A 27,439-nucleotide genomic window follows, 5' to 3' on the forward strand; every position below is an offset into this window, starting at 1 on the left:
CAGAGTCAAGACCAGCCCTCCTGTCAGACACCCCCCATCCCCCCTCCACCTACCCCCACCCACCACCAACCTGGGCTTCTGTCTCCTGATCTCCTAAGTACTGTGGCCCAGGCCCTCTTCTGCTGGGCTTTTCTGCCCCCTCCACCAGCTAACTGCTCGTCCTGCAGCCCTGGACAGCCCCCACCCCCCGTCTCCAACCTCTCTTTCCTCTCCAGTACACAGACCATAGTAATCCTCTCTTTCTCTGGGTTGTGGGGTGGGTTAAATGAGGTGATGTCTGTAAAGTGCTGAGCCCGTGGGAACACTAAAAATAAAAACCAGCTCCTATTATTACTCTGATTATTAGATTTCTCCTTCCCTGTTGCTGGGTTAACCCTGACTGTAGGTGCAAGGAGCTGAGGGGTGCACGGGGATAGATGAGAGGATGGGTGGGAGCACCAGTACCTCCCACCTCCATGAGGGGTCTTACCTTTGCCTTTTACATAATGTTCCCCCTTCTGGACCCAGTACCCATGGAGTCATCTAGTAACACCCATTACCATTTTGGTCTCCATTTGTATGTCACTCCTCCACAAAGGTTCTATGACCTCCAACAAAAATACTGGGTTGGGGCCCTTCCGCTGATAACATTTTTTTAAAAAGATTTTATTTATTCATGAGAGATAGAGGCATAGATATAGGCAGATGGAGGAGAAGCAGGCTCCATGCAAGGAGGCTGATGTGGGACTCGATCCTGGAAGCCATAAAGGGGAGTCTGAGATTTGGTGGTTTTGCTCCCCAGCCAGGGCTTCCCAAAGGCTCATTTTTGTGAGAACAAGCCCTGCCCCCATTCACTCCCTAGGTGCTCCTGGGTGGCTTCTGGTTCTGGGAGCAGGCCAACCAGGTCTGATGCCAGTGGCAACAGCTGCCCTCTCACCCCATCACCAGAGGGAGTGGTTTTCAAGCCCTCCTGTGAGCCCACCACCCACCCAGCACCTTCTCTTAGTCTTTCCCTGCCCTGAACCAGCACTTGTCCTCAGCAAGTGGATCTTGCCACCTTGGGATTGGGCTCCCTGCCCCTATTCTCTCTGCCTTGGTGACCCTGCCTGGCATTAACACAGACGTGTTGCTCTTAGTTACCAAGAGGGCTGCATCTCTCTCCTGGAGCTGCTTCAAGTTCTTCACATTATCCACTTTTTTTCAAGTCTTAATATGCTTGCCTGTGCCGTCCACGGCTTCGGGGACCCCTACTCCTCCCATCTTCACCTGGCTATTTACTACCTACCTGTTGATAATCATAAGCAATACTAGTAACAGCTACCACTTGGGCAGGTACTACTATGACCTTAGCACCTTATTTGTACAATGTGTGGTATAAACACTTGTACAATCCATGGAATTAACCCCTTTTTCAGAGGAGGAAACTGAGTCTTAGTTGGATGTGCCCTAGACATCAGAGTTGAGGGATAAAGGTCAGATACCAGGATCCAAAGCCTGGAACAATATTGTTACCCTCCTTATGAGACAGCGGGGCTCTCCTTTCATCGTGACATCCCTAGGCTAGCCAGGGTGGCCCCATCATGGCTACCACTTGTTTGCTTGCCTTGTAATTGCCATCTGATGCCCCCTGCCCTCCATCAGGGTTTGTTACTAACCCAGTCTCTCGCACACAGTAGGTGCTCAATTTGTCCCCTCTCTAGAGGTCGGAGCGCTGCCCAGGGCGGATAACATCAGGATTAGTTCCCATGGCGACTGACGTCACTGCTCCCAGGCCCCGCCCTGCCCCTTCAGGACTGCGTCACTGGGAGCTGGCCGTGGTGCTGAAGCGCTCGGGAGGGCCTCCCACCCCAAGCTGCACCCTCGGTCCCGGCCGCTTTCTGAGCCCTGCAGTGCCTCAACAACGTGAGCCAGCTTCTCGCCCATCCTTCCTTCAGGAGGTGGCTTCCTGAGGGCCCGCTGTGCACGGTCACTGGTCCTAGCACCATAAACCCATGGAGGAGGGATCAGAGAGAGCCACATGGGGAACTCTATTCGATTACCCATCAAACATTTATCAAGCACCTTGTATGTCTCTGAGAAGCCCTTGATGAACCTGGGCTTCAGCTGAAAGCCAAGAAGATTTTCAAGGGGGCGAGTAGAGATTCAGGCAGTGCTTGCAAGCAGAAGGAATTCCACCCGCAAAGGCCTGCAAGTGTGGCAGTGAGAAGCTTATGCCCCCCTCAGGGCTCTGGCTGTGGCTGCCTGCCCTCTGGCATTCGTGATTATTGGTTCACTTTTTAGTGTCTCCTGGTGGCCCAGAACTACCCACTTGTCTGGTTCCAGTGCCTGGTCCAGGGCCGGGCCCAGACTGAATGGAGAGTTGTCTCCTGGGGCCCAGGGTTGGCGTCTCTCTGTCTTGGGAACAGAGGGAGTCAGGTATGCTTTATGGCCAGATTTGCATTTTAGAGAGACCTGTGGCCCTATGGGGGTGGGGATGGGGATGGATGTGGCAATAATCCTGGCAGTAGATGAGGCCTCCTGTTGAAAGGGGCAATGCCCCTGCATCCCAACCTTTAAAAAAAAAAAAGTGAAAATCCCCTTCTGGTGCTGCAGCCCAAATGGCAGTAGGGAAATAATCACTTTTCACAGACCCCTTATCCACAGCCCAGCCCTGCGCCAGTTTAATCAGCAGTGGCAGTGTGACTTGAAGATTCCCGGGCTTGAGAGATCAGGAAAGGGGTTAAAGAAAATTACCCTTGCCTCCTCCATGCTAATGTAATCTCTAACCAGATCTGCCTAGCCGCAGCTCAAATTGCTTTTTAGATTAACATTTAATTATTAACAGGGTCCCCTGGAAGGCCTCAGGCTCAGAATGGGGATGGGGGAGGGAGCGGCAGGAGGGGGTTGGGGGTGGGCTTCTACTCTGGCTGCCTTGCAGAGAGACTGAGTGGGATTGGGGGGGCAAGAGGGAGAGAGAGGGAAGGAATGGGGAGAGTGGGGTCAGGAGGAAAATGAGAAAGAGGGACATCAGGAAAAAAAGAAGGCATTAGGACAGGGAGGCAGATGGAGGAAGGGGGAGAGACAGGGAAGAGGAAAGATGGTGGAGTCTCCTGTTGTGGGGGAGGGGCCGTGCACCCAGACTCCCTATGGCACTACTGGGCAAGGGTCCTTTTGCTGCACTGTCCTGGCTAGTGGCAGGCAATCTCCTGTCCCTCACCGTTTAGGGAGGACTGAGCTTTCTATGCTTTATGCTGGCCTGGCCTGTGGTACTGGGGACTGTCACAGAAAAGTGACTCAGGGCTATAGAGCCAGGATCAGACTCAGGCTCCCAATCCAGTCCTCATTCTCTTCCCTAGGCCTGGGCCTCCCATCACTTCACATTCTTCCCTGCATTTGGGGTCAGCCTGTGTGACCAAGACAGGGGGAAGGAGAACAAGGCTTCCTGTCCAGTAAGGGGTATCCAGGTGAGTATTGTGGGCATTCCCAAGGACTAGCAGAGCACTTTATGTGAACTGCTGGGCTTTTCCAGGTCCCTATCTCATCCCAGGTCAACTTTCTAAATCCCTCAAGCACAAACTGCATCTAGAACCCCCTCTGTATGTCAACAGAGGACCTAGCCCGTTGCCTTGAACACAGTACACTGGATTGTTTGAAAACCCTTCGTAATATCACCTCATGTCCAAGCTGAAAGCCCCTCCTACAACATCCATTGGGCTGTTCCCCATCAAGATTCAGTGAGGAAAACTGAGTCAGGGAGGGACTGTGACTTTTTTTAGAACACTGAGCCAGTCAGAGCCCTGGTGTGGGCAGGTGCCACTCTGAGGCATCCAGGGCTGGCTCTCCCCTGTGAAATCCTACTCCCATTGGACATTGGCCTGTTATGACCTTGCTCTCCAAGCCAGAGCTTGTCTTTGGCTTTGACTAGAGCCAGTGAGGCCAGAGTGGGTAGTTCCAGGGGCAGGGAAGGACAGGGGCTGGAAGTGGTATAGCTGTGGCCTTCAGGAGGTCACAGCCTCAGCCTTCTCTGGAGCCCAGGCATGTCCTCATACTCTGCCCTGCGCTAGAGCCAGCCCAGCCTGGCAAGGGGTAGACTGCTGACCTGCAGGATGCATGAGGGAAAGTTCTGCCCACCTGCCACTTTAGGGAAATAGCAACTGGAGGAGAAGCCAGGGAAGTTCATTTTTAGTGGGCTGGATTAGGGAAAAGAAAGTCAGTTCTTAATGGTTGTTCTCTTTGACAGGACATCCTTAACCATTTTGTACAGCACACATGGCACAGGGCTGGCCTTCAAGAGATGTTCAGGGACTGTTTGCTGCCTGAACGAATGAATGAATGAATGAGTGAGTGAATGGATGGTAAATGACAGCCACCTCAGAACGGTTCTCTCAGAGGCAGGGTCTGCGATTTATTTCTCTCAGTATTGTTCTGCCCAATGCAGGCCTCACACGCTGTCCTCCGTGAATGTTTATGGGATGAGTAAGTGGCCTCCTGGGAGCCCCTGCTCCTCCTTCCCCTCCTTACCTCCCTCCCTGTGATCCCAGCCCCTGCTGGAGTAGAATCAAAGTGGATTTGGGCACTGGGGAGAAGTAGGCCTTTGCTTCCGTTCCTTCCTGCCCAGCTGCCCAGGAGCTGGGGGCTGAGGGCCCCCACCACCACCATGATGGGGCCAGGGGCAGAAGCCACACGTGTGTGAGGCTGAGGGTGCAGTCTCTGGTCGGGGTGACACCTAAAAGCTGTGTGACCTTGTGCAGATGACTTCCCCTCTCTGTGACCATTTCTTAATCTGTGAAATGGGGCTAAAAACAGAACCCACCACAGAGGCTGCTAGGAAGCTGCGGTGAGGTGTAACGGACAGGATGCACGTGGGACCTGGCACAGAAGCAACATTCGATAAATGGGTAGCGCTATTATTAGTACTAATGTGTGTGTAGTTATTTGTCAGCTCCTCCCTCCCCCAGCAGCTGGGGGCTTCCCAAGGCCCCCTGCAGCCAGACAGGCAGGGAGAGATGACAAAAGGCAGGCAGGCCAAAGGCCCCAATTCCCCCGTTCTTTTAATAAAAATAAAGACAGCCTTTAGACATTCTTCTGCTCTGCATTGTTCTGCCAAGGCAAGCAGCACAGACTCAATTCCTCCTCGGACTTGGAAAGTTCCTTCCTTTCTTTCCCCTCCCCTGTCACATTTCCTTTATCTAAATCCTCAGCCATGAAAGGGCATATCGACAGCTGGGGGCGTTATCTGGTGGAGGGGACCTTTTCCTAGGGGTGCCTGGGAGATAAGACGTCTTATCAGCCCCCACGTCAGGAATGATGCCAAAGCATTCTAATCATTGAGGCTTGCGACAGTTTCTCCCTCCCTCCCCCCCACCCCCCCCTTTTTTTTTTATTAAAGTCACAAAAGACCTTGGGCTTATAAACAGCCTGATTTGCAGATAGGGTTTCAAAATGAGCAGTGTTCCCAGGATGGTCCCTGGCTGGGGGAGTCACGAGTCAGGGTGGGGCCACAGAGGAGCTGGCTTTCTGCGGATGGGATGATGCCGAGCAGAGTGGGGGCAGGGCAGGGTCATGAGAAGAACATAAATGTGTTAGCTGCCTGCCCCATTGCTGTCCCCAGCTTGCTGTGTGACCTTGTGCAGGATGCTTGGCTTCTCTGAGCCTCAGTCATTTCATCTGACAATAACTGATTCATTGATTCAGCCAGTCATTCAACACTTATTTATTAAATGATTACTCTTTGCCGGGCACTGGGAGAAGGAGACAAATAAGACATGGTCCTTGCCCCTGAGAAACTCACAGTCCAGTGGAGAGAGACAGACATGAATATTGGCAATTACAACTTGGTGTGATTAGGACTGTTGGGGGGGGGGTGTGTGCCCAGAAGAAGGACAATTGAGCCAGAGTTTGAGTTAAATGTATTGAGGTGGCAGTGCTGTGGGCAGAGGGACCAGCACAGGCAAAGTTTTGGGGACTCAAGAGCAGCCAGCTGGAGGGAGGGCTAGGAGAGCTGGCGAGGATAGGCAAAGAAGGCTAGGCTCTATCTTGAGGTCAGAGAGACATTTAAGGGCAAGGGGAGAGGGATCTTTGCCCTGTTGTAGATGGTCGGGATGATGCGGGGACTGGTGGTAACCCACTCATCATCATGCTCGGCTGGCTCCTGTTCCCTCCCATGCTGACCCCTCAACCTGCCCAACAGCGGGGTACAGGGTTCCTGGGAAAATGAGGAATGAATTGGGATTAGAGGCACAGAGAGGAAAAACCCCTCTCTCTTTTTTTTTTTTTTCAAGATTTTATTTATTCATGAGAGAGGCAGACACACAGGCAGAAGGAGAAGCAGGCTCCATACAGGGAACCCGATGTGGGACTCGATCCCTGGTCTCCAGGATCATGCCCTGGGCCGAAGGCAGGTGCTAAACCGCTGAGCCACCCAAGGATTCCCAACCCCTCCCTTTCAAGTGAAGATGGTCTCTCCAGCTTTGGGGACCTGCCTGCCGGTCCTTCAGAATCAAGGGATGAAATGAGCCAGGCAGTTGCACTGAGCTGAGACCTTAACATGGATCTTGTCCCCTCTAGCGGATCCTCTGTCACTCCCTGAACTGTTAGCCTCTCAGCTCCCAGAACTGCTTAGGCATCCACCATCCGAGCACTCTGAAAACCAGAGCCCCACAGAAAAGGAGCGATGGAGTCCAGAGACGCCCTAGATGAGGCAGCCTGTCCCATTCAGCTGCAAAGCATGCTGGAATGTGTGGCCTGTGGGGAGTTGTGGAGGACGACCTGGACAGGGACTGGGCTTCTTGGGCCCCTGGCACCTGTGAAAGGCAAGAGGTGGAAAGGACCCTCAGGGGCAGCAGGGGGATGGGGGGATGATGGGCATGGTCAGGACGCTGGTGGATAATGACCTGGGAGGGATCAGGAAGCGTGTCTTACAAGAGAGGGGCAGTAGCTCCCCTGGGGACACGCAGTGGTTCCTAGGGTAGGAATATGTGGGTTCCAGGTTTCCAGACCGGCCCGGTGGGCTACCTGCTGGTGAGGGGGCAGGCTCATCTAGCCACTGCTTCCTGGGTGGCCTTGGGCTGAGTTCTGCCTCTCTCTGACTTGGGTTTCCTCTTCGGCGGATGGCAAGGACTTTCACCTGCAGCTGGCTGGCCTTCTCTGGCTCTCCTCTGTCCCCTGCACCCTCTGTCAGAGCAGTGAGAAGGGGACTCTGGGCTGGCAGCCTCTTCCCTTCCAAGTGCGCACATGGTTCTGCATGACAGTGGACAGCCTGCGTGTACATGAGAGGGCACCAAGGGGTGTGGAGGGCCCGGCACTGTGGGTGGGGGGTTGGTGGTGTGGGGGGGGGGTCAGCACTGTGCCCATCTTGGGAGACTTGTGTGTGTGTGTACAGGCGTCATGCCCGTGTGTCTCCAGGTGTCCAAGTGGGGCAGGGTGTGTGTGCGGGTGTGTCCTAAAGGGCCCAGGTCCCCTGTCCCCAATGAGCAGTGCCTCCTTCCCGCTATCGAGGGCTTTCATCCCTGCAATAAACCCCACTTCATTCCCTTTTTAAACTGTATAATTTCTGCCTGATTGTAATGGCATATTTTAAAATTACCAGAAATCAAAGCCGGGAAGTGGATACTGCAGCTCTGTGTCGTGGCTGCGTTAAGACTGGCGATTGGCGGGAGGGGTGGGGGTGGGGGGGATGAGAACCACCTCCCCTCCCCCATCCACCCCCTACTTTCTTTTTTTTTTTTTCTCCCTGAGACAGTAATAGGAGAAAATTGGTTTTGAAACTGAATAAAAGTCCCTTTCAGAGTAAATCATTTCTTTCAGGGTACCTTTGCTGAAAGTAAAATAGAGCATAATGAAAGGTGGTTACGTGATTGTCTTTCATTTACCGAGAGGCCAGGACAGACAGGAGGCTGCAACCGTCTCGGGGAAATTCAAGATTGGAATAATTGCGCCGTAACAAGGAGCTTGTTGTGAAATTAGTATCTTAAGAAAGTAGTGAAAAAAGGCTTTTCCTCATGAATACTTCATTATTAGAAGAAAGCAGCAGAATTTAAGGGCTCCAGACACCTGTTTAGTATTAAATAGCTCCCCTTTCTTCCCCCTTAAACACACCCCCACCCCTCGTCTTTCTTCTTTTTTTTAAGAACTGGCAGGAGGACTGAGTTGGCCCAGCTTGGCAGCTCAGGTCCTGGGGAGGGGAGCGAAAGGGTGCGATAGAGTGGGGTGGGGTGGGGTCAGGGGGTCAGGTCAGAATGCTCTGGGGCCAGGGCCTGGCTGGGTGGATGTCAGGGGTGACAGGCAGCTGGCTCCAGCTCCTTACTGGGAAGAGAGGAAGGGAGGGCCCCGCAGAGAAAGTCCTGCTCTCTCTTCATGGCCTCCAGGGCAGGCCCTGCCTGGCCTGGGCTCACCCTGCTCCTCAGGTGCTCTGTGTTCTGAGAGCCCCAGGGCCCTCAGGACCTGGGCTCAGGCTCAGCACCTGTCAGGGTTGGAGGCCTCTCGTTCTCACAGGAACACCGTCTTGGATGTTTCCCTATAGGGCATGCTGTGAGAATGCCCCAGAACAACACTGGCACACCCATGTATCCCCTGGCAGTTCCTGGGTGCCCCTCCACCTCTCACCACCCCGTGTAGCTTCCAAAGGTGACTTTGTGGGGTCTCTGCCTTCTAGGAGCTCAAAGCTGAAGAGCAGAGAGAAACCCAGTCACAGGTGGTGACAGGAGAGCCATAGGCTGCCACTGGCTGGAAGGGCAACCTGCTGAGGGGGTGAGGTTCTAACTAGGCCTGGGGGCATCTGGGAAGCACCCTGGAGGAGGTGACCCACACAACGGGCAGGGCCAGGATATGTGTGACCGATCAGTTCTGGCCCCATCACGGTGGAAATCCACCACTCAGGAGATCTGGATTCTTTGCCTTTCCTTCCTTTGATGCCTCCAGCTGTGCCCTCATCTGTTGGGTGAGAAAGGAGGAGTGTCTGCTCTGAAAGTCTTCAATGTTCTGCTGGGTAGCGGGGAGGCTGCTGGAAGCATCTCCCAGCGGGGGGGGCAGTGGGAGGCGGGCATGGAGCGGCATGAGTGACAAGCACTTCATCTCCCTCCTCACAGAGCCCCTGCTGCACAGTGTGCCCCACCACGGGCTCCCAGCTCAGCCATGCTGGCCTGTCTCCAGAGGACCCAGAACCCACCGGTCCAACACCTGGCCTGCCCGAGCAAGAGCCTGGAGCTGCGCAAGTGTGAGTGCATGCCCTCTCCCTGTCTGTGCCTCCCCAGCCCCCGCCCCTGTTGGCCTTCCTCTGCCCACTGAGTCCACAGGGGCTTGCTCTCTGTTCTTTGCTCTCTGTCCACAGGAGCTTTTCCCACTTCAGGCCTCTGTGGGGCAGATCCCAGCAGGTAATGCCATCTGAACCCCAGCTCGTCCGCCCACCTCAGCTCTGCCCAGAGCTGTGTTCTAGGCCTTTGCCTGTCCTGCACCACTACTCCACAACAGCACCCACTGGGTGTGACCCCCCAACCCCAGCCCCCTGTCTGGGACCCCACAATGTACCAGGTCTGTCTCACCCACCATGATTTTCTTGCATTGTTAGCCGAGAGGACGACAATGTGGGAGCAAATAGTCCTCAGTGGGATCCCAGCTTGGGGCCCAGTTTGCTGTATGATCTTGGGCTTGTCCTTCCCTTCTCTGGGCCTTGCTCTTTCAGTGTGTCTAATTAGGGAGCTGGACTTGGTAATCTCCAAGGGTTTTTCTTTCTTGACCATCTAGGACACCATCTAATCCGATTATTTTTAGACACCATAGGGTTTTTAAAAAATTGGAAGTATTTGGAAACATTTGAAAACAGTGAAATTTGCATCATAATCTGGATTTCTGATGTCTCTTGGGAAAAAAAAAATCAGGGTGCCTGGGTGGCTTAGTTGGTTAAGCATCCAACTCTAGATTTCAGCTCAGGTCATGATCTTAGCATTGTGAGATGGAGCCCTGTGTCCAGCTCCACACTGAGCATGGAGTCTGCATAAGATTCTCTCGCTCAAAAAAAAAAAAAAAAGATTCTCTCTCTCTCCTCCTCTTCCCTCAGCTGCCTATTGGCTCTCTCCTGGAGCACAGGATTTGTTGCCATTCATCATTGGACTTGGACTGTTGATCGCTCTTTTTCTTTTCTTTTTTTTTTAAGATTTATTTATTCATTCATGATAGAGAGAGAGAGAGAGAGAGGCAGAGACACAAGCAGAGGGAGAAGCAGGCTCCATGCAGGGAGCCCTATTCGGGACTCGATCCCGGGACTCCAGGATCACGCCCTGGGCCAAAGGCAGGCGCCAAACCGCTGAGCCACCCAGGGATCCCATCTTTTTCCTTTCTTAATACATGTTTATCTTTAGACAAACATTAGGACAAACTTTAGGACATTCATGTGGTCCACTGTACAAAAGGAATGGACGGCTATACAAAGGTCTCCACCTCACTCCTGTTGCACAGCTGCCCACTCCCCTTCTCAGAGGCAGCCAGTGTTGTCCTGTGTGTCCTTCCAGATGGTTCTCTGCATGACCCAGCACACCTGGGACATCCCTTTTTAAATTAGCCATTCGTCCCATAGGTCAGCCTCTAAAGAGCTTCTTCCTTCTTTTGCCACTTAGTTTTCCACAGCAAGAGTGTTATTTGACCTGTTGCCTTTATAAGTAGTGTGATGATACACCACCATGTACATGTCACAAAGGTGTGAATAAAACTACAGGATAAATTTCTAGAAGCAGAAATACTGGGTCAAAGGTCTGTACCTTTGTAATTTTGATAGATGTGGTCTGAGTGACATCTTCAGATGACTCTGAGCCAGCCTGTTTGCCCACATGCTCACCATCACAGCATGGTAGCAGACTTCTAGGCTTGGTCACCTTGTCAGTGAAAGCAGGATCACAGTGTAGTTTTAAATTAAGTTTAACATGAATGAGGATGAATAGCTTTTCATCTTGGAGTCTTTTATCTTTGAACTTATTCATCTCCTTGGTCCATTTTTTTCAATTGGGTGGTTTTTATCCTTATTGAATTACAGGAGCTGTTTGTATATGATGGAATTAGACCTCTGTCTGTCATCTGAATTGCATATGGTTTCCCCAGTTTATCATTTGTCTTTGTGCCATGGAGAAATTTTCTTTGTGAAGTGAAATCTGTATTTCCTAAAAGGAAATTTTGTGTCATACTTAGAAAGTCCTTCCTCATGCTGAGATTATGTAAGTTCCCCAGGGTTTCTTCTAGTTTTTTTTTTTTTTATGGCTTAATTTTTATTTTTTTTTTAAGATTTTTATTTATTCATTCATGAGAGAAACACAGAGAGAGACAGGCAGAGACACAGGCAGAGGGAGCTGCGGGCTCTGTGCAAGGAGCCCGACACGGGACTCAATCCCAGGTCTCCAGGATCAGGCCCTGGGCTGAAGGCGGCGCTAAACCACTGACCCACCAGGGCTGCCCTATGGCTTAATTTTAAAAATACATGGTATAAAGTGTGAAGTATGGATCCAAGCATATTTAAGTCATTAGGGCAATGCTGTTTTAATTGTTAGTTATAATACATTAAATATATTAACTATATTGAAATAGAATTCACATACCATAAAATCCACCCATGTGAAGTGTACAATTAATGGTTTTTATTTTTATTTTTATTTTTTTATTTTTTATGATAGTCACAGAGAGAGAGAGAGAGAGGCAGAGACACAGGCAGAGGGAGAAGCAGGCTCCATGCACCGGGAGCCCGATATGGGATTCGATCCCGGGTCTCCAGGATCGCGCCCTGGGCCAAAGGCAGGCGCCAAACCGCTGCGCCACCCAGGGATCCCCAATTAATGGTTTTTAGTATATTTACAGAATTTTGCAACCATCACCACAGTCAATTTTAGAACTTTTTTTTATCACCTCAGGAAGAAACCCCTTACTGATCAGCAGTCAATCCCTGACCCCCTACTCTCCCTTCTTTATAGATTCCTATTTTGGACTTTAAAGGAAAGAAACCCGACAGTATGTGGCCTTTTGCGACTGGCTTTAAAAAAAAAAAAAGATTTTATTTATTTATTTGACAGAGCACACACACACTAGAGCACAAGTAGGGGGAGGTGCAGAGGGGGAAGGAGAAGCAGGCTCCCTGCTGAGCAGGAGCCCAAAGCAATGGGGGGCTCTAGCCCAGGACCCTGGGATCACGACCTAAACTGAAAGTAGCCTCTTAACCAACTGAGCCACCCAGGCACCCCTTGTGACTGACTTCTTTGACTTACCGCGTTTTCAAGGTTTATTTGTATCGTAGCACACACATAACACCTTTTAATATTTGGTGGTGCTTTCTTGTTCCTGGTTGTGTCCCCACCCTTCCCCTACAACTTCCCTGGCTATTAAATTTTCTGTCTCAACTATAGAATCAACTCATCTGAATAAGAGCAAAAATCCTGTTCTTTTTCCTGGGGTTGCATGAAATTTGTAATTCAGGAAGAAATTTTTTTATGTTGATGGCCTCCAGGACCATGAGAAACCCTTGGCTTGTTCAGATATTTTTGTGTCCCTGGGAATGTTTTAATATTCACTTCATCTAGATCTTGCACATTTTAAGTTTAATTCTAGATAGTTACCCTTTTTTTGGCTCGTCTTTTCTTTCTGAAATGGCGGTTATTTCTATAAAAGCTATTAACTCCTGCCCCCTCTCTGAATTCTTTTATTGTTTGTAATGGTTTTTCCATTTGGTCTCTTAGATTTTCCAGTTACTCTATCACATGCAAATCGTAATCTTACCTCCTACTTTGGAAGTTTTATACCTTAATTTCTTTGTCTTATTTCATAGTATAATGGACACTCTTGCTTCATTCCTGACTTTAATGAGAAGCTTTTGGAATGTCCCCATCATGCAAAATGCTGGTTTCAGGGGCAGATGTTTTATCAGGTTAAATAAGTGTCCATGTATTCCTGTTTTATTAAGAATTTTAAAAAAAGAAGTTGAGGTTTACCAAATGCCTTTTCAGTGTATATGAAGACGATCTTATTTTTTTCCTTTGATCTTTTAATAGGAATGTTGATAGAGGTCCCTTAACATTGAACTATCTTTGCATTCTTTGTTGAGTCTCACTTGGTCATGGTGCATATTTCAATATATTGCTGGATTGAGGCTCCTGGGTGCCTCAGTCGGTTAAGCGTGTGTGCCTTTGGCTCAGGTGATGATCCTAGGGCCCTGGGATCAAGTCCTGCATCAGGCTCACCGCTCAGCAGGGAGTCTGCTTCTCCCTCTCTGCCTTTCCCCCTCCACTTGTGCTCTCGCTCACTTTCTCTCTCATATATAAAAATTTTATTTGTATATGTGTATATATGTACATACATATATATGTACATATATATACATATATTTTAAATTCTATATACTGCTGGATTGGCTTGGTTACTTAAGAGTTTTGCTGCAATTTCATCTGTGAGATTAGTTTTCAGTCTTTTAGAACAATTTTTGTTGGGTTTCATGATCAGTGTTATGCTTGCCTCATAAAGAAAATGGAGGCTTCCCTCCTTTCTCTATACTCTGTGACAGTTTAAGTAGAAATGGATTATCTGATCCTCCATGAAACAGTCTGGGCCAGTGCCTTTCTTTAGGGTGGGGGAGTACTTCTTTGATTCTTCTGTAATAATTGATCTGTAATAATTGTTCTATTGCCCCTTGAATGAGTTTGGTAAATTATGTCTAGAAAAGTATTTATTTTATCCAGTTGTAAAATTTACTTGCATGAGGTTGAACAAATTAATTTACAGTTCTTTTAAAGAAGAATTTCATCTTTATATTTCTAGTATATTTTGTGCTTCTCTCCCCCACCCCACCCTGTTTTTCTTGATTGGGTTAGTTAAGAGGTTACCAACCTCCCATTCCCCCAAGATACATCTTTGGGATTTATTTATTAGTAATTACCCTTTTCTAGCTTCTAATTCATTAATTTATGCTTTTATTTTTATTTTTTTTAAAGGTGACCCTCTTTTTTTTTTTAAGATTTTATTTATTTATTCATGAGAGACACACAGAGAGAGAGAGAGAGGCAGAGACACAGGCAGAGGGAGAAGCAGGCTCCATGCAGGGAGCCTGATGTGGGACTGGATCCTGGGTCTCCAGGATTACACCCTGGGCTGAAGATGGTGCTAAACTGCGGAGCCACCGGGGCTGCCCGATTTATGCTTTTATTTTTATTAAAATATTCTTTGTATTCATTTCTTTAAAAATCTGAGTTAGGGGCTTAACCCTATACTGATAAACAAGGGGAAAAAGGAAATATTAAGACTATGAATTCTCTGAGCACTACTTTAGCTGTATCCTATAGGTCCTAATAGAAGATATTTTTATTATTTTTTAAATCTCTTGTAATGTGGTTTTGATTTCTTCTTTGACCTAAGGCTCAATTGAGTTCCATCTATTCACTCAGGTAGTAGGTGCTTCTGCAATTAATTATTTCTAGTTATAATGCATTATGATCAGAGAATTGTTGTCCATGATTGCTACTCTTTTGGACTTGAATTTTCCTTTGTGATGTAATCAGTTTTTGTGAGTTTTCAGACTTTTCAGATGAGACCTGAAAACAAATGTGGCTGTTTGGGGGATTCAGATTTTGGTGTATACGAATTATGTCTCCCCCATTAATTATGTTACTTATGTCTTCCTTATCCTTGCTTACCTGTCATGGATGGAGAAATGAATTAGACACCTACTACTCACATGTTCCAGGCTGTTTCTTCTTGCAGCGCCTAGAGCTATGGCCTTATGCACGGTGATGCAATGTCATTTAACACAGAGATATCAATATCTTAAATCTTTGTAGTGAATTGCACTTTCTTTGCCATATTTAAAACTTTTGAACCTGGGTTCAGTTTTATCTAAGATGGTAGGTAATCTCTGCTTTTTTAATTCACATTTTCCTTGAAACTTTACCAATCCTTTCATTTCAGCCTTTCTGAATTACTTAGTTTAGATGTGACTCATATACAGTAGAGTTGAATTAAGCTTTGAGAAACAATCTGAATGACTTTTAAGCAATTTTTTCTTTTTACATTTATTGATATGACAGGTGTCTGATCTATTTTGTGCTTTATTTTAATGCTTTGAAAAGTCTATGTTGGGATGCCTGGGTGGCTCAGTTGGCTAAGCGTCTGCCTTTGGCTCAGGTCATGATCCCAGGGTCCTGAGATGAAGCCCTGCATTGGGCTCCCTGCTTAGTGGGGAGTCTGCTTCTCTTGCTCACTCTCTGTCAAATAATTAAAATCTTTAAAAAATAAATAAAAAGGTCTATGTGATCTGTGCTTGTGTACCTATAATCATAAAGGAGGTCTTTTTTTTTTAAAGATTTTATTTATTCATGAGAGAGAGAGAGAGAGAGAGAGAGAGAGAGAGGCAGAGACACAGGCAGAGGGAGAAGCAGGGTCCATGCAGGAAACCTGATGTGGGGCTTGATCCAGGGTCTCCAGGATCAGGCCCTGGACTGAAGGCAGATGCTAAACCGCTGAGCCACCCAGGGATCCCAAGGAGGTCGTTTTTGTTCTAGTGTAACTTTAAAGAATACCCTGATCTCTATTTCTTTGGAACAGTATCTATTACTGTCCCTAGAATGAACAAAATGATGAAATCAATGTATTTCCTTTTTCTCTCTACATTTTCTTATAATTATCTCCTATTAAGCCTCGATTACTTTTTTTTTTAAGACTTTATTTATTTATTCATGAGAGACACAGAGAGAGGCAGAGACACAGGCAGAGGGAAGAGAAGCAGGCTTCCAGGCAGGAGCCCGATGCAGGACTCGATCCCGGAATTCCAAAGGCAAAGGCAGACGCTTAACCACTGAGCCACCCAGGCGTCCCTAAGCCTCCATTACTTGACATCAGTTTTAAGATTTATTTATTAGAGAGAGAGCACAAATGGGAGGGGCAGAGGGGAAGAGAAAGAATCTGAAGCAGATGCTACACTGAGCACTGAGCCTGATGATGGACGTGGACCTTAATGTGGAGCTTGATCTCATGGACCCTGAGATCAAAACCTGAGCTGAAACCAAGAGAACACTTAACTGCCTGTGCCACGCAGGTGTCCCTACCTGACATCAGTTTTAAATGATATCTTTTGGGGCATCTGGCTGACTCAGTCAGTAGAGCATGCTACTCTTGAACTCAGAGTTGTGAGTTCAAGCCCCACGTTGGGTGTAGAGATTACAAAAAAAAAAATTCTCTTTTTTAAAAAGATTATTAAAAAAATAATAAACTTTAAAAATATATCTTTTGATCACAACTGTTAAATACGAGGATATCTGTGTACTGTTCTACTGCCATCCTTCTCTTTCCCCTTCCCTCTTCTGTTATTAGTGATACCCTTACTCTGTTCCCAGGACTTGTAATGCTGGTTACATGATCACAGTCATTTCTCTGTCTCCTAGAGAAATAGGGTCAGTGCTCACCACCAGTTCTTGTGCCTTCTTTTCCCATGATCCAAAGTTGGTCCACTGGCATATGGCTTAAGGCCTCAAGTGAACAGCACTCCAGGAGTTCCCACAAGTTCAGAAAGTCACTTTGTTTCCTTGAGAATCTTTGCAGACCATGTTCTGTTCTCTAATGTTGACTGTTTCCATGGAGAAGTTAAAGCCTGATTTTTCCTTCTTTATATTTCACTTTGATCTTTCCATGTCTCTCATGTTATTACTTTACTAGCATGTGTCCTGGGGTTGGCCATTCAGAGTCTCTTTTCCCTGGAACACAGTACCATGCCCTTTCGACAGGCAGATCCAAGGCTTGTATTATTTTAATTTCCTTCTTTGGGGACTCTAGTTTAAGTACAGATTGGCTGTCTTTTGCCTGTCTTCCCTGTGTATCCCTTTCACTTTGCTCTTTTTTTGCACCTTTTGTTTTTCTTGTACATTCTATTTTCCCCTTTTGCTTTTATGAGTTTTTTCCTTCTACTCTTGTATGTCTGCTTTGTGGTGTTTTGTTTTGTTTTTTTTATAGAAACAATTGTTTGTAAAGTTTTTTTCCTTCACAGTGAAATTATCTGGCTATAATTTTCATCTCATCTGTGGCTACATTTTTCTGATGGAAAGTGGATTGTAGTTTGGTTTTTTGTTTTTGCTTTTCCAGCCATTACTTAGAATTTGCCTTCTTTCTCATTTTCCTTTCAATTAAGTACCATGCTAGTTCAATTTTATTACTCACCTCTGGAGGAGATGAGTTTTTCTCAGCCCAGCTGTTTCCCTCCAGTTGCCTCTAGAGACAAACTGGTTCCTACAAGTATGGCTTATCTGGGGGATTTCTTATTTAGCCCTACCTTCTTTGCTTTTCAGAACCAAGTGGGCATAGGGAAAGTCTATAACCAGCTGATACATCCCTGGTTTTACTGTAGCAAAGAAGGGGGGTTTAGATTTTGTTTAAATTTATACAAATCTAAAAGGGATATCTATAACACTTAGGAAGTGTATGCAGCTGGCTCTTTCTGAAATGTACAGCTAGGCACCCTCTTTATGCTTCCTCCCTCAGCCCCATTTGATCTCTGTTGCTTTGGACACCCTGTATATGTATGGTTGTTTAGGGGTTTAGCACTCTCCTAGTTTTGCCAAAAAATGGAAGAACTAGTGTTTTGGTTGCATGTTGCTTTTGGGGCATTTGTAGGAAGAGAAGGTATTATATCCACATTCCTCAAAATTGAAGTCTTCTATTGGTGTTCTTTCAGAGATAGGGGTATAGAAAAATATTTGTCTACCTTATCAAAAACAGAACAATGACAGATGATTTGGTTGGGGGCGGGGCTTTGGTTTCAAGGAATATTATTTTTCATGCATAGTCCCCTTCATTCCTTTATATAACCTTCAGGAAGAACATGTTCTCTTTTGTTAAATTAAGTACTTCACTGAATAGATTGTCTATGGTCCCCAATTCAGAAAGCATGAGAATTTAAAATGAAACATAACTCTCCTTCCCAGAGGAAATCAGTGTTAGCAGTTTCTTAAATACCCTCCTGAAAAATACACACATGCAGGAGGAACAATAAATACCTTTTGTGGGATGCCTGGATGGCTCAGTGGTTGAGCGTGTCTGCCTTTGGCCTGGGTCATGATCCTGGGGTCCTGGGATCGAGTCCCATATTGGGCTCCCTGCAGGCAGCCTGCTTCTGCCTCTGCCGTGTCTCTCTCTGTGCCTCTCATGAATGAATGAATAAATAAAATCTTTTAAAAATAAATACCTTTTGTATAAACATTCACACACACACACACCCCTCAGTTCCTTGCCTTTTTTAATTACCAATATATCCATCTCACCCTCATTCTTTTTAACAGTTGCATTGTATTCCATTGCATGGATAAAGAATAACGTTTTAAACCATCCCTCTGTTGATAGACATTTAGGTTGTTTCTAGTCTCTTCCTATTCTGAACAGTGCTGTAATAAATCTTTGTACATGTATGTATATTTGTGCAAAAAAACATTATTCCATGGACTTACTGGCTCAAAGGATCTGTGTGTTTTAACCTTTAATTGCTCCTGTGCTGCTGGTTGGAGGCAGAGGCTGGGCATGATGACCGACCTGGACTAGTCCTTCCTTTCTGCTCCTAGGCTTGATCTAGACAGTGTAGGGGACCACCAAGGACGTCTTGCATCTCCAGCTCACTCAGGCCCTTTGACATCTTTGCACTTATTGGAAAAGATAGTGACTCTGCCTGTAAATGAAGAGCACAGGAAAGAGGGAGGCAGGAAGGGAGATAAGCAAATTGAATTGGGTGCCCTGCTCCTGGCTCAGGCCTGGACATTGGCAGAGAAGGCTCCTGCCCTTTCCTCCTGGGCATGACTCTGGGGCAGTCCCGCCCTCTTGTGCCTGTGGCCTTCAGGCAGAACTGAGACAGGAAGGGCTCTCCCTGAGCTTTGCCACCAGACCATAGGCTGCACTGCATTTCTTACCACAGGAGAGAGGTCTCAATTGGGCCATGTGTACCGTGATTTGGACAAGTTGGGCAGCTTCTTAGGGCCAGTGTTCTCCCTTCTATAAAGCAAGGGATAGGGTCAGGTGGACCAAAGAAGCCATCCAGCTCTGACCACCTATGACAGTAATGTCAAAAGCCTGGTTGAGAAAAGACATGGCTTAGTCTGAGATCCCCTCCCTCCATTCCTATAAAGTGGGATCAGAGCAGCCTGATGACACAGGGCTATACAAGGCATAGCAGCCCCATGTGCCCAGAACATGTCCAGCAAACCAGAAAAGGCTACAATTTACCTCTCTGGGATCTGAGGTCAGGCAGATAGAGGTGCCAGGAGTATGAGTGGTCCTATGTCCAGAAGCCTGGGCAGCTGACTGTTGTAGCCTATTCCTGGTGGCTAGAGAAAGTGACTTGGAGAGAAAAACGATTTAAAAAGGTGTGTGTGTGTGTGTGTGTGTGTGTGTGTGTGTGTGTGTGTGTACACGTATAGGGGGGAGTCCATTTCCCCTCCCCTACCTCAGGCCTAAGATCTTGGACTACTCCCAGCTGACCAGAGTCCCAGGGTCCCAAACAGGACCTGCCCACACCTGGGACAGAAGCCTGTTTTTCTCAGCTGCTCAGGACCTTCCCTGCTAATAAATATTTGACTTTCTCATCATGGTGTTGATACATAAACTCTAAGTCCATGCTGCTCTAAGTGTAGACTATGCAGAGAGCCCCAGAGAGGAACCAGGGGGACTTGGGGAGAGGCATTCGGGGATCTGCCATCCAGGAAGGGAAGAGCTGAGGCAGCCACCCCAGGAGACTGCGTGTGAGCTGCCACCCTTGCTCTGCCAGGCCTTGGGTAAGTGGCACAGCCTCTCTCTGCCTCAGACTGCTCGTCTGTAGCTGAGAGTAGCATGCCCACCCTCCCTTCCTGCCCATGAGCCTCCAGGGCACAGGCTTTGAGATGGAGATGGTCTGGGGGTCAAATCTGGCTGTGCCCTAAATGGGGCGTGCACGTACATGTGTGTGGTCTTGCACACGTGAGTGACTGGCCCTCCCTCTCTGGGCCTGTTAACTCCACTGTGATGTGAGAATAAGTACAAGAGAGAACCTCCCCAAGGCCTGGGAGCAGACTCACACACTTTACCTGCCCCACGTCCCACTGAGCGTCCCACTGAGCGAGGGAACCCCCCCTTCCCATACTCACAAAGGGACCAAAGGTTCCCGCCCACCCTCCCATCTTCAGAGGAGGAAGGGCTTGCTAACCTGGGAGGAACAGGGGGGAGGCTCTTCTCCCCAGTTCCCACCCCTCACCCACCAACCTTGACCCCAAAAGGCTGGAGCCACAGCCCCACGAGCATTCCTGCAGGTGCAGCTGCTTCCACTGACACTAATAAAATACGGAAGAAACAAAGCAATTTAAAATTCCAATAAAATTAAAAACAAACCTCTGGTAGCAGATTCAATTACATAGCTGTTGCTGAGTGCAGCCTGGGGACAGAAGGAAGGTCCAGTGCCACCCCCGCCACAGGAACAGCAGCTCAGAGATGAAGGGCTGGGAGAGAGCCAGCTGGAGTTGGCCCCCTTTTATGATTTAACAAATAAAAATCAGCTCTTAAACTAGGAAGGAAGGCAACTTCCTCTCTACAGGGCAATCCACAACAAACCAACCTGAGGGTTGCTAAAATCAGAGCAAAGACAAAGATCCAAGTCATTCTTTCCACACTGTGCAGAGGTCCTGGCCACCTCAGTGAATCAGAGAAAATACATAATGAGTTGTAAGGATTAGAAAGAAGTAAAACTAGCTGCATAGAAACTCCAGCAAAAGAATTCACCAAGCCCGCAGACATAAGGCCAACATACAAACACAGTCGTGTTCCCCTACAACGGGAGTTGGCACACATTTCCTGTAACATTCCTGATATCTTCACCCCTATAGGCCATACAGTCTCTATGGTAACTTATTCCACTCTGCTGGGTGGTAGCACAAAAACAGCCACAGACACTCAGAATCGGCATGGCTGTGTTCCAATAAAACTTTATTTACAAAAGCAGGCAGCAGGCCAGGCTTGGCCTGTACGTTGTGGTTTGCTGGCTCCTACTCTACACCAACTACAAAGAGCTGGCAATTGCATTTTTAAAAAAGATACTATTACCTTTTTTTTTTTTTTTATGGAAACAGCATTACGTGTATGGTAACACGTACCACGCTCTCCAGCCATTCAAAGCATACTAGTGAATACTCTGTAGTGTGAATTCTCAGGGTTGTGCAGTCATCACCATTAAACTTCAGAACATTTCCTCCGCCCCAAACAGAAACCTCACACCCATTAACTATGAGTCCCCGTTTCTTCCGGCCTCCCACTCACTAAACTTGCCAATTCTCTCTCTCTGCATTTGCCTCTCTTGGACAGTTTGTATAAATGGAATCCTATGACGTGTGGCCCTTTGTGTCTGGCTGTTTTCAATTCCCGTGTTTTCAGGGTTCATCCACCAAGTAGCTTGTATCCATACTTCATTCCTCATCATCACTGAATAATCTTCCCTTGCATGGGCTACATCATGTTTTATTTACCACATATCAGCTGACAAATGTTTGGGCTGTTCCGCCTTTGGGGCAATTGTAAGGCTGCTGTGCACGTTTGAGTATACGTTTTTGCAGGAAAAAAAAAGTTTTTGCAGGGACCTAGGTTTCCATTTCTCTTGTGGGTAAACCTAAGCATGGTATTCTTTGGGCACATGGCAGCTCTCTGTTTGACTTTTTGAGGAACTGCCAAACGGCTTCCGAAGCAGCTATGCTGTTATATGTGCCCACCAGCAGTGTATGCAGTTCTGGCTTCTCCACGTCTTCACCAAAACTTACCACCTGGCTTTCTGATTCTAGCTGTCCTACTAGGTGTGAAGTGGTATCTCACTGTGGTTTTGATTTGTGGCAGGGGTGTTTTGATTATTGACTCAACCTCTTTATTGGTTATGGGTCTGTTCGGATTTTCCACTTCTTCATAAGTCAGGTAGTTTGTATCTTTCTAGGAATTGTCCATTTTATCCAAGTTGTGGTATTATTACATTAAGGAACTAAAATAAATTGGTAAAAGAGGTAAATGACCTTTGTGGAGAAAACTTTACTCAGTGATTTTTTAAAGACCTAAATAGACATAGATATATATCCTGCACATGGACAGAGATTCAGTAGGGGGAAAAATCAATCCAGTCCTTACATCCTGACCATGTGTGTGTAACTTGAAAATCTGACTTTGAAGTTGATAAGAACAAAAGGCCAAGAATGGGCAAGGTACTTCTGACAAAGAAGTATAAGGGTAGGGGACACCAGGCTAGTACTGCCCTGGCTTACGGCTGAGGTGGTGGGATGAGTACAGAGACAGAGGGAGCCAAGGCATGGAGCAGAACATCTAGAAATGGACCAGTGTGCAATGTGAGCTCAGTCTGGGACAGAGCAGTTCTCTCAGACCTGTGGGGATGGACATGTACTGCTGGAACCTCTGGTTAGCCACATGGAATGAATGACACTGGAGCCCTATCTCACACCACACACAACAAGAAATTCCAGACAGACTAAAAATCTGGTACCCTGCAACGAAAAACCATTATCATTCTTTGAAGCAAATTATGAGGAATATCCACCAGGAAGGATTTGCAAATGGAAAGGGGGAAGGAAAAAAAAAAAAAAGAAAACTCAAAGGAAACAAATTGGAATGCATTACAATTAAAAACTGCAGCTTGGCAAAATGCTCCATAAAAAAAAAGTCAGGACTAGCCAAAAATTGAGAGAGTATGTCTACAGCACGCTTGTAATGGACCAGCATTCAGTACAGAGCCAGGGAGGTGGCTGCAGAGAAAGAGAGAGAGACAGAGAGAGAGAGAGAGAGAACACGCACACAAGTGAGCATATGCGCACAATGGGGAGGGGTGGGATGTGGGAGGGGCCAAGGCACACGGGGAGGAAAGAGCAGGTGAGTCAGACCAACACGATGGTGGATGGAGACAGACAGGTATGTGCACGGCCCAAAGGAGGGATGAGGCAGCAGTTCCAAAGGGCACCGGGCAGGCGGTGCAGCAGGCTGGGCACGGGGAGACGGTGAGGAGCAGGCTCTCAGAGGCCAGTCAGGGAGCAGGTAAGGGAAAGAGAGAGCAGGTGAGACGCAGATGAGACACAGGTGAGCGGCTGGAAGGTCAGGCTGCAGAAGGATTAAAGTGCCCCCAGCCCTGCCTGCAGGGACCCCTTGGGCACTCCGGGGCCTGGAAGGCATGTGTGGATACACACGTGTGCCTGTGAGCACCTGCTGGTCTTCGTATACAGGATGGCCCTGAATATCTGGGCACATGTGGCTTCACACTGCGCCCCTAGCATCTGCGCCCGTGTACGCATGAGCCTGCATACACATGTACACACAGGGCTGGAGAACGTGAGGATCCTTTCTGCAGCGCCCAGGCATAACCACTACCCTGCACTGCCTCGTCTGGTCCAGAAAGAGCTGGGAGGCAGGCGGCCAGCCTTTTCTGAGCAACTGTGATGTACCAAGATTTCTGACACGCATTCTCTCACTTAATCTCTGCTCTATTCTCTGAGGGCAAATGGAGGGCAGAGAGCTGCGGTCACCTCCCTGAGGTCACCCCCGCTGGTCACTAGGGCGCTTGGATTCACAGCCCGGTCAGTGGGCTGGGCACAGGTCAGGGTTGTTGGCAGCCACCCTCGTCCCTCCGCACATCCCTCCCAGTGGAGGCCAGAGGACAGCTGCATCTGCCCTGGCCCAGCCGCCTTCCCCCACCCCCTTCCTGGGCGGCCTCATTAGGGATTCTGCTGGTGCCACCAGCTAATTAGTGTCACGTTAATTGAGCATTCAGGAGGCTGCCACCTCCAAGGGCAGAGTGTCGGCAGCAAAGGGGAATGCAGATGCGGACTGCTCCTCCCTGTGGGCTTGGGCCAGGTCCTGTGCTCAGGGACCCCTTATCCCCTGGAGCAGCCAGGGACACCCCTCCCCCATTCAGCAGCGTCATGCCCCTGTGGTTTCCCCAGCCTGAAGGGAAGAGGCAACAGGCAAAATCTGCAGCCGCATAAGAAATGATATCTGCTGAACACCTACTGTGTGCCTGGCACACCTTGAGTCCTCCCACTCCTGTGGGAAAGTTACAGTTAGCTCTGTCCTAGAGTCAGGAAAATCCAGGGCTCACCGAGGGAATAGCTTCTGTAGACCAATGTCCAGTGGCATTCAGCTGGGCAGCGGTGGGAGAAGCCCAGAGCATGGGAGCAGGAATTCTGGGCTGGCATCTTCCCCCACCATGCCCTCCTCCACCTGCCCCCTGGTGAGCGAGTACCACAGGCCTTCCAGGGCAGAGTATCACACGGACTTCAGCCACCTGTGATTTGTGACCTCTTCATCCCCTTAAAGATGAGAAACTGAGGGTCAGTTTAAGTGGCCTGGCCAAGGTCACCCACCGCATGTGCCAACGCTGCGCATCAGTCCGCCCTGGCCACCTCCAGCCAGAGTCCGAGCTTTGCACCTGCGCTGTCTCTCCAGCAGAGCCCCTGCCCCTCCACCCACACTTCTCCCCTCCTGATGGGGTGCCGCTGGCTGCCACCGAGTCCCGCTCTCCTGTCTCCCTGCAGCAACACTAAATCCCACTCAAAGGGCTGCTTTTAATTGGCTTAATATACTCGTTAATAACCACGTCTCTGTAACGCACCTGTAAAAAGCCCATAACATTAACGTAATGGCAGTGACAGCTCATCTGCGCTTCCAGCCAGGCTTTTAAATTTCCCGACAGGACTTTAATGGGGGCTACAGGGCAGGGACAGCCCAGTTCACAGGGCGGGTGCTGCGGTTTCTGCTGCTCGGGAGTCCAGGTTCTGTCTGCTGCCGCCCCCCGCAGCCTCCTGGAGGCCTCAGAACAGGGATTCACTGGACTCTGCAGCACTTTCCAAGCACCTGCTGTGGTTCCAGAATTTTCCAGGGGTCAGGGATGAGAAAGCAAGGCTTGCCCTTGGTCTACAGACCAGGAGAGAAGTCAACGGACAGTTACAGCCTGGGGGCCTCAGGCGGAAGGGGAGTTTTACATCCCAACTAAGATGTGGAGCATCAGAGCCAGCAGCCCGGGGTGGCTCTTAGCAACACTTCTTACTCCGTTCTCCCAGCGTGTCATTCAAGCACCTTCTGTGTACCAGGCACTGTATGGACAGTTCCACCCAACCTCAGAATCACCACTCTTTTTTTTTTTAAGATTTTATTTATTTATTCATGAGAGAGAGAGAGAGAGAGAGAGAGGCAGAGAGAGGCAGAGACACAGGCAGAAGGAGAAGCAGGCTCCATGCAGGGAGCCCGACGTGGGAACTCCATCCTGGGTCTCCAGGATCACACCCTGGGCTGAAGGCAGCACTAAACTGCTGAGCCACCCAGGCTGCCCAGAATCACCACTCTTGATCAGGAACTTGTGGGAGGAGGGTGGAAAAGGGAGCTGGAGACGGGGGATTTCCCACCAGGGTGTGGGAGACAGGTGGACACAGACCAATGAGTAGGGTGTCTGCCTGAGGTGAGCACAAGCAGGCATCATTCCAGCTGTGCTCTAAAGGACCAGTTTTTGGTTACTGAGGGGAAGCTTCTCAGTGTGAGACAACAGTCCGGAGCCATTGCATCCATGGTGCCCAGGGAATGGACGATGGGGCTCAGAACTTGGCTCATGGATCCTTTCTGTACCACTAGAGCTCTCAGACTGGTGGTGTGTGGTTTGCCCTGCTCAGTGTTTGAGCATAGCTTCAAGGGTGCACACCTCTGGGCAGGGCACAGCTCCCTGGCCCACATGGGCCTTCTGGCCCACTCCCAGCCCATCTGTCCTCCAGTTCTCAGCAAAAACATGCAGGGAATCACATTTGCAATCCTCACTTGATACCCTGTTACCTGAATGTCTACCCCTCCCCTTCTGGAACCCAGGGCCACCTCCCAGGCTACCGTGAGGATGTCAGAAGGGCAGGGCTGTAAGGATTTGGCATCGTGCCTGGCCCAGGGGACACCATGTGTGTGTCCAGGGGCCTGTGGGGAAGGAGGGCTGCGCAGAGGGGGCTCAGGGTCACATGACCAAGACCTCAAATGCCATCCTGAGCGGTTCAGACTTCACACAAACAGGGGCTCAGTGGAGTGTCTTATGGAGAGGCACCCTGAAAATAGGCCCCTTTTTGGTCTTCATAAAAACTCTCCCAGACCAGCATCAGTATCCCCATTTTACACACAAGAAAACTGAGGCTCACAGAGGGGTAGCGGCCCACCTGAAGCCACACAGCGTGTGGTAGAGCTGGGATTTGAGCTCGGCCCACATTTGCCCCCTGCACCATGATGCCTTCTCAGAAGGCTGCCAACTGCCCTCTGTGCTCTGCTCTGGAGCAGAGGCAGCCTGACGGTGGTCGGGGCCCAGGCAAGGAGCCAGGTAGGCCTCGGGCTGCTCAAGGCCAAGGGAAGAGGAGGCAGCTTTGAAGCAGGCGGCATGACGCAGGCATCAAGGGCGGGGCCCTGGGGAGAAGGGAGAGCTGCGTGCCTGTCCCCCAGCCTCGCTCCACACAGAGGGTCACCTCCAGGCCCTGGCGACTACAGAAAAGCACAGAGAAGAAACAAAGTGCACGCCCTCACCAGGCCGGGCCCTGCTAGCACCGGAGCCTTTTTACTTCAAGTCTCTGTCTGAGCCCCTTCGAGAGGGAGGGAGGGAGACCGCGGGCTCGTGGGTACAGCCCCTCTGTAACCTCTCTCTGTCCACATACCTGTACTGTACACCTTTGCCCACTTCGTCAGACTTCTGGAACCCAAATTTTAGTGCCCAGCAAAGTACATTTCTGCTGTGGATCTGCTGGGTGCTCTGTCTCGTGGGAACAGTCAGGTTGCGCCCGGGCCTTCTTCCTAAGACCCCTCATCCTGCCCGGTTTTCAACCCAGTAGCCAGAGGGGTCCCATCAAAACTCAGAGTAAGTCATGTCCCTCCCTAGGCCCCTGAGGAAAAGCCCAGGTCCTCACGGTGCCCCAGCCCTCCCCCCTCTTCTACAACCCTTCCCTGCTGACTCTGTTTCCCCAGACACACCTGGTCCCTTTCTGGGCCCTGCCGAGACCGCCGTTGCATCAGATAGCCAGAAGGCTCACTCCCTCACTTTGCAGCCTTTCCTCAAGGGCCACATTCTCAGAGACACCACCTTCACACCAGGCACCCCTCTGTCAGGTCCCTCCCCGCCCCCCAGGCCCTGCTCTTTTGCTTATGGTGCTTGCATAACAAATTACTCCCAAATTCAGTGGCCTCCAACAGCCATCTGCTATGCTCGGCCATACGGACAGGGCACAGTGCAGAGGGTGTGTCGGGAGCCTTCGCCAAGCGCTGGGGTATGGCTGCTGGGAGTGGGGTTGGGAAGGCCCAGGCTCAGGACTGGAATCTTCCAAAGGCTTGCTTCCTCACACATCAGGTGGTTGATGCCAGCAGCTGGTTCAAACACCCACACATGGCCTCTCCATGGGGCCCGGGCTTCCCCGAGTACAGTGGCTGGGTTCCAGGGACAGACACCCCAACAGACTGACAGACCCACCTGGGTCCC

General features: G+C 49.2%; 1 protein-coding gene across 1 annotated transcript in view; it reads left to right on the forward strand.

The window, feature by feature from the left end:
- The window catches only part of FAM222A (family with sequence similarity 222 member A), a 55,234-nt gene that overhangs the window by 19,581 nt on the left and 8,214 nt on the right, over positions 1-27,439 (forward strand). Inside the window, exon 2 of the mRNA XM_055323313.1 lies at positions 9,045-9,172. Coding sequence (XP_055179288.1) covers positions 9,091-9,172 — 82 coding nt within the window. The 5' untranslated portion in view covers positions 9,045-9,090. The remainder of the gene's footprint in view (positions 1-9,044; positions 9,173-27,439) is intronic.

The sequence above is a fragment of the Nyctereutes procyonoides genome, unplaced genomic scaffold (genome assembly GCF_905146905.1).
Source record: "Nyctereutes procyonoides isolate TBG_1078 unplaced genomic scaffold, NYPRO_anot_genome, whole genome shotgun sequence".
NCBI classification, from domain to species: domain Eukaryota; kingdom Metazoa; phylum Chordata; class Mammalia; order Carnivora; family Canidae; genus Nyctereutes; species Nyctereutes procyonoides.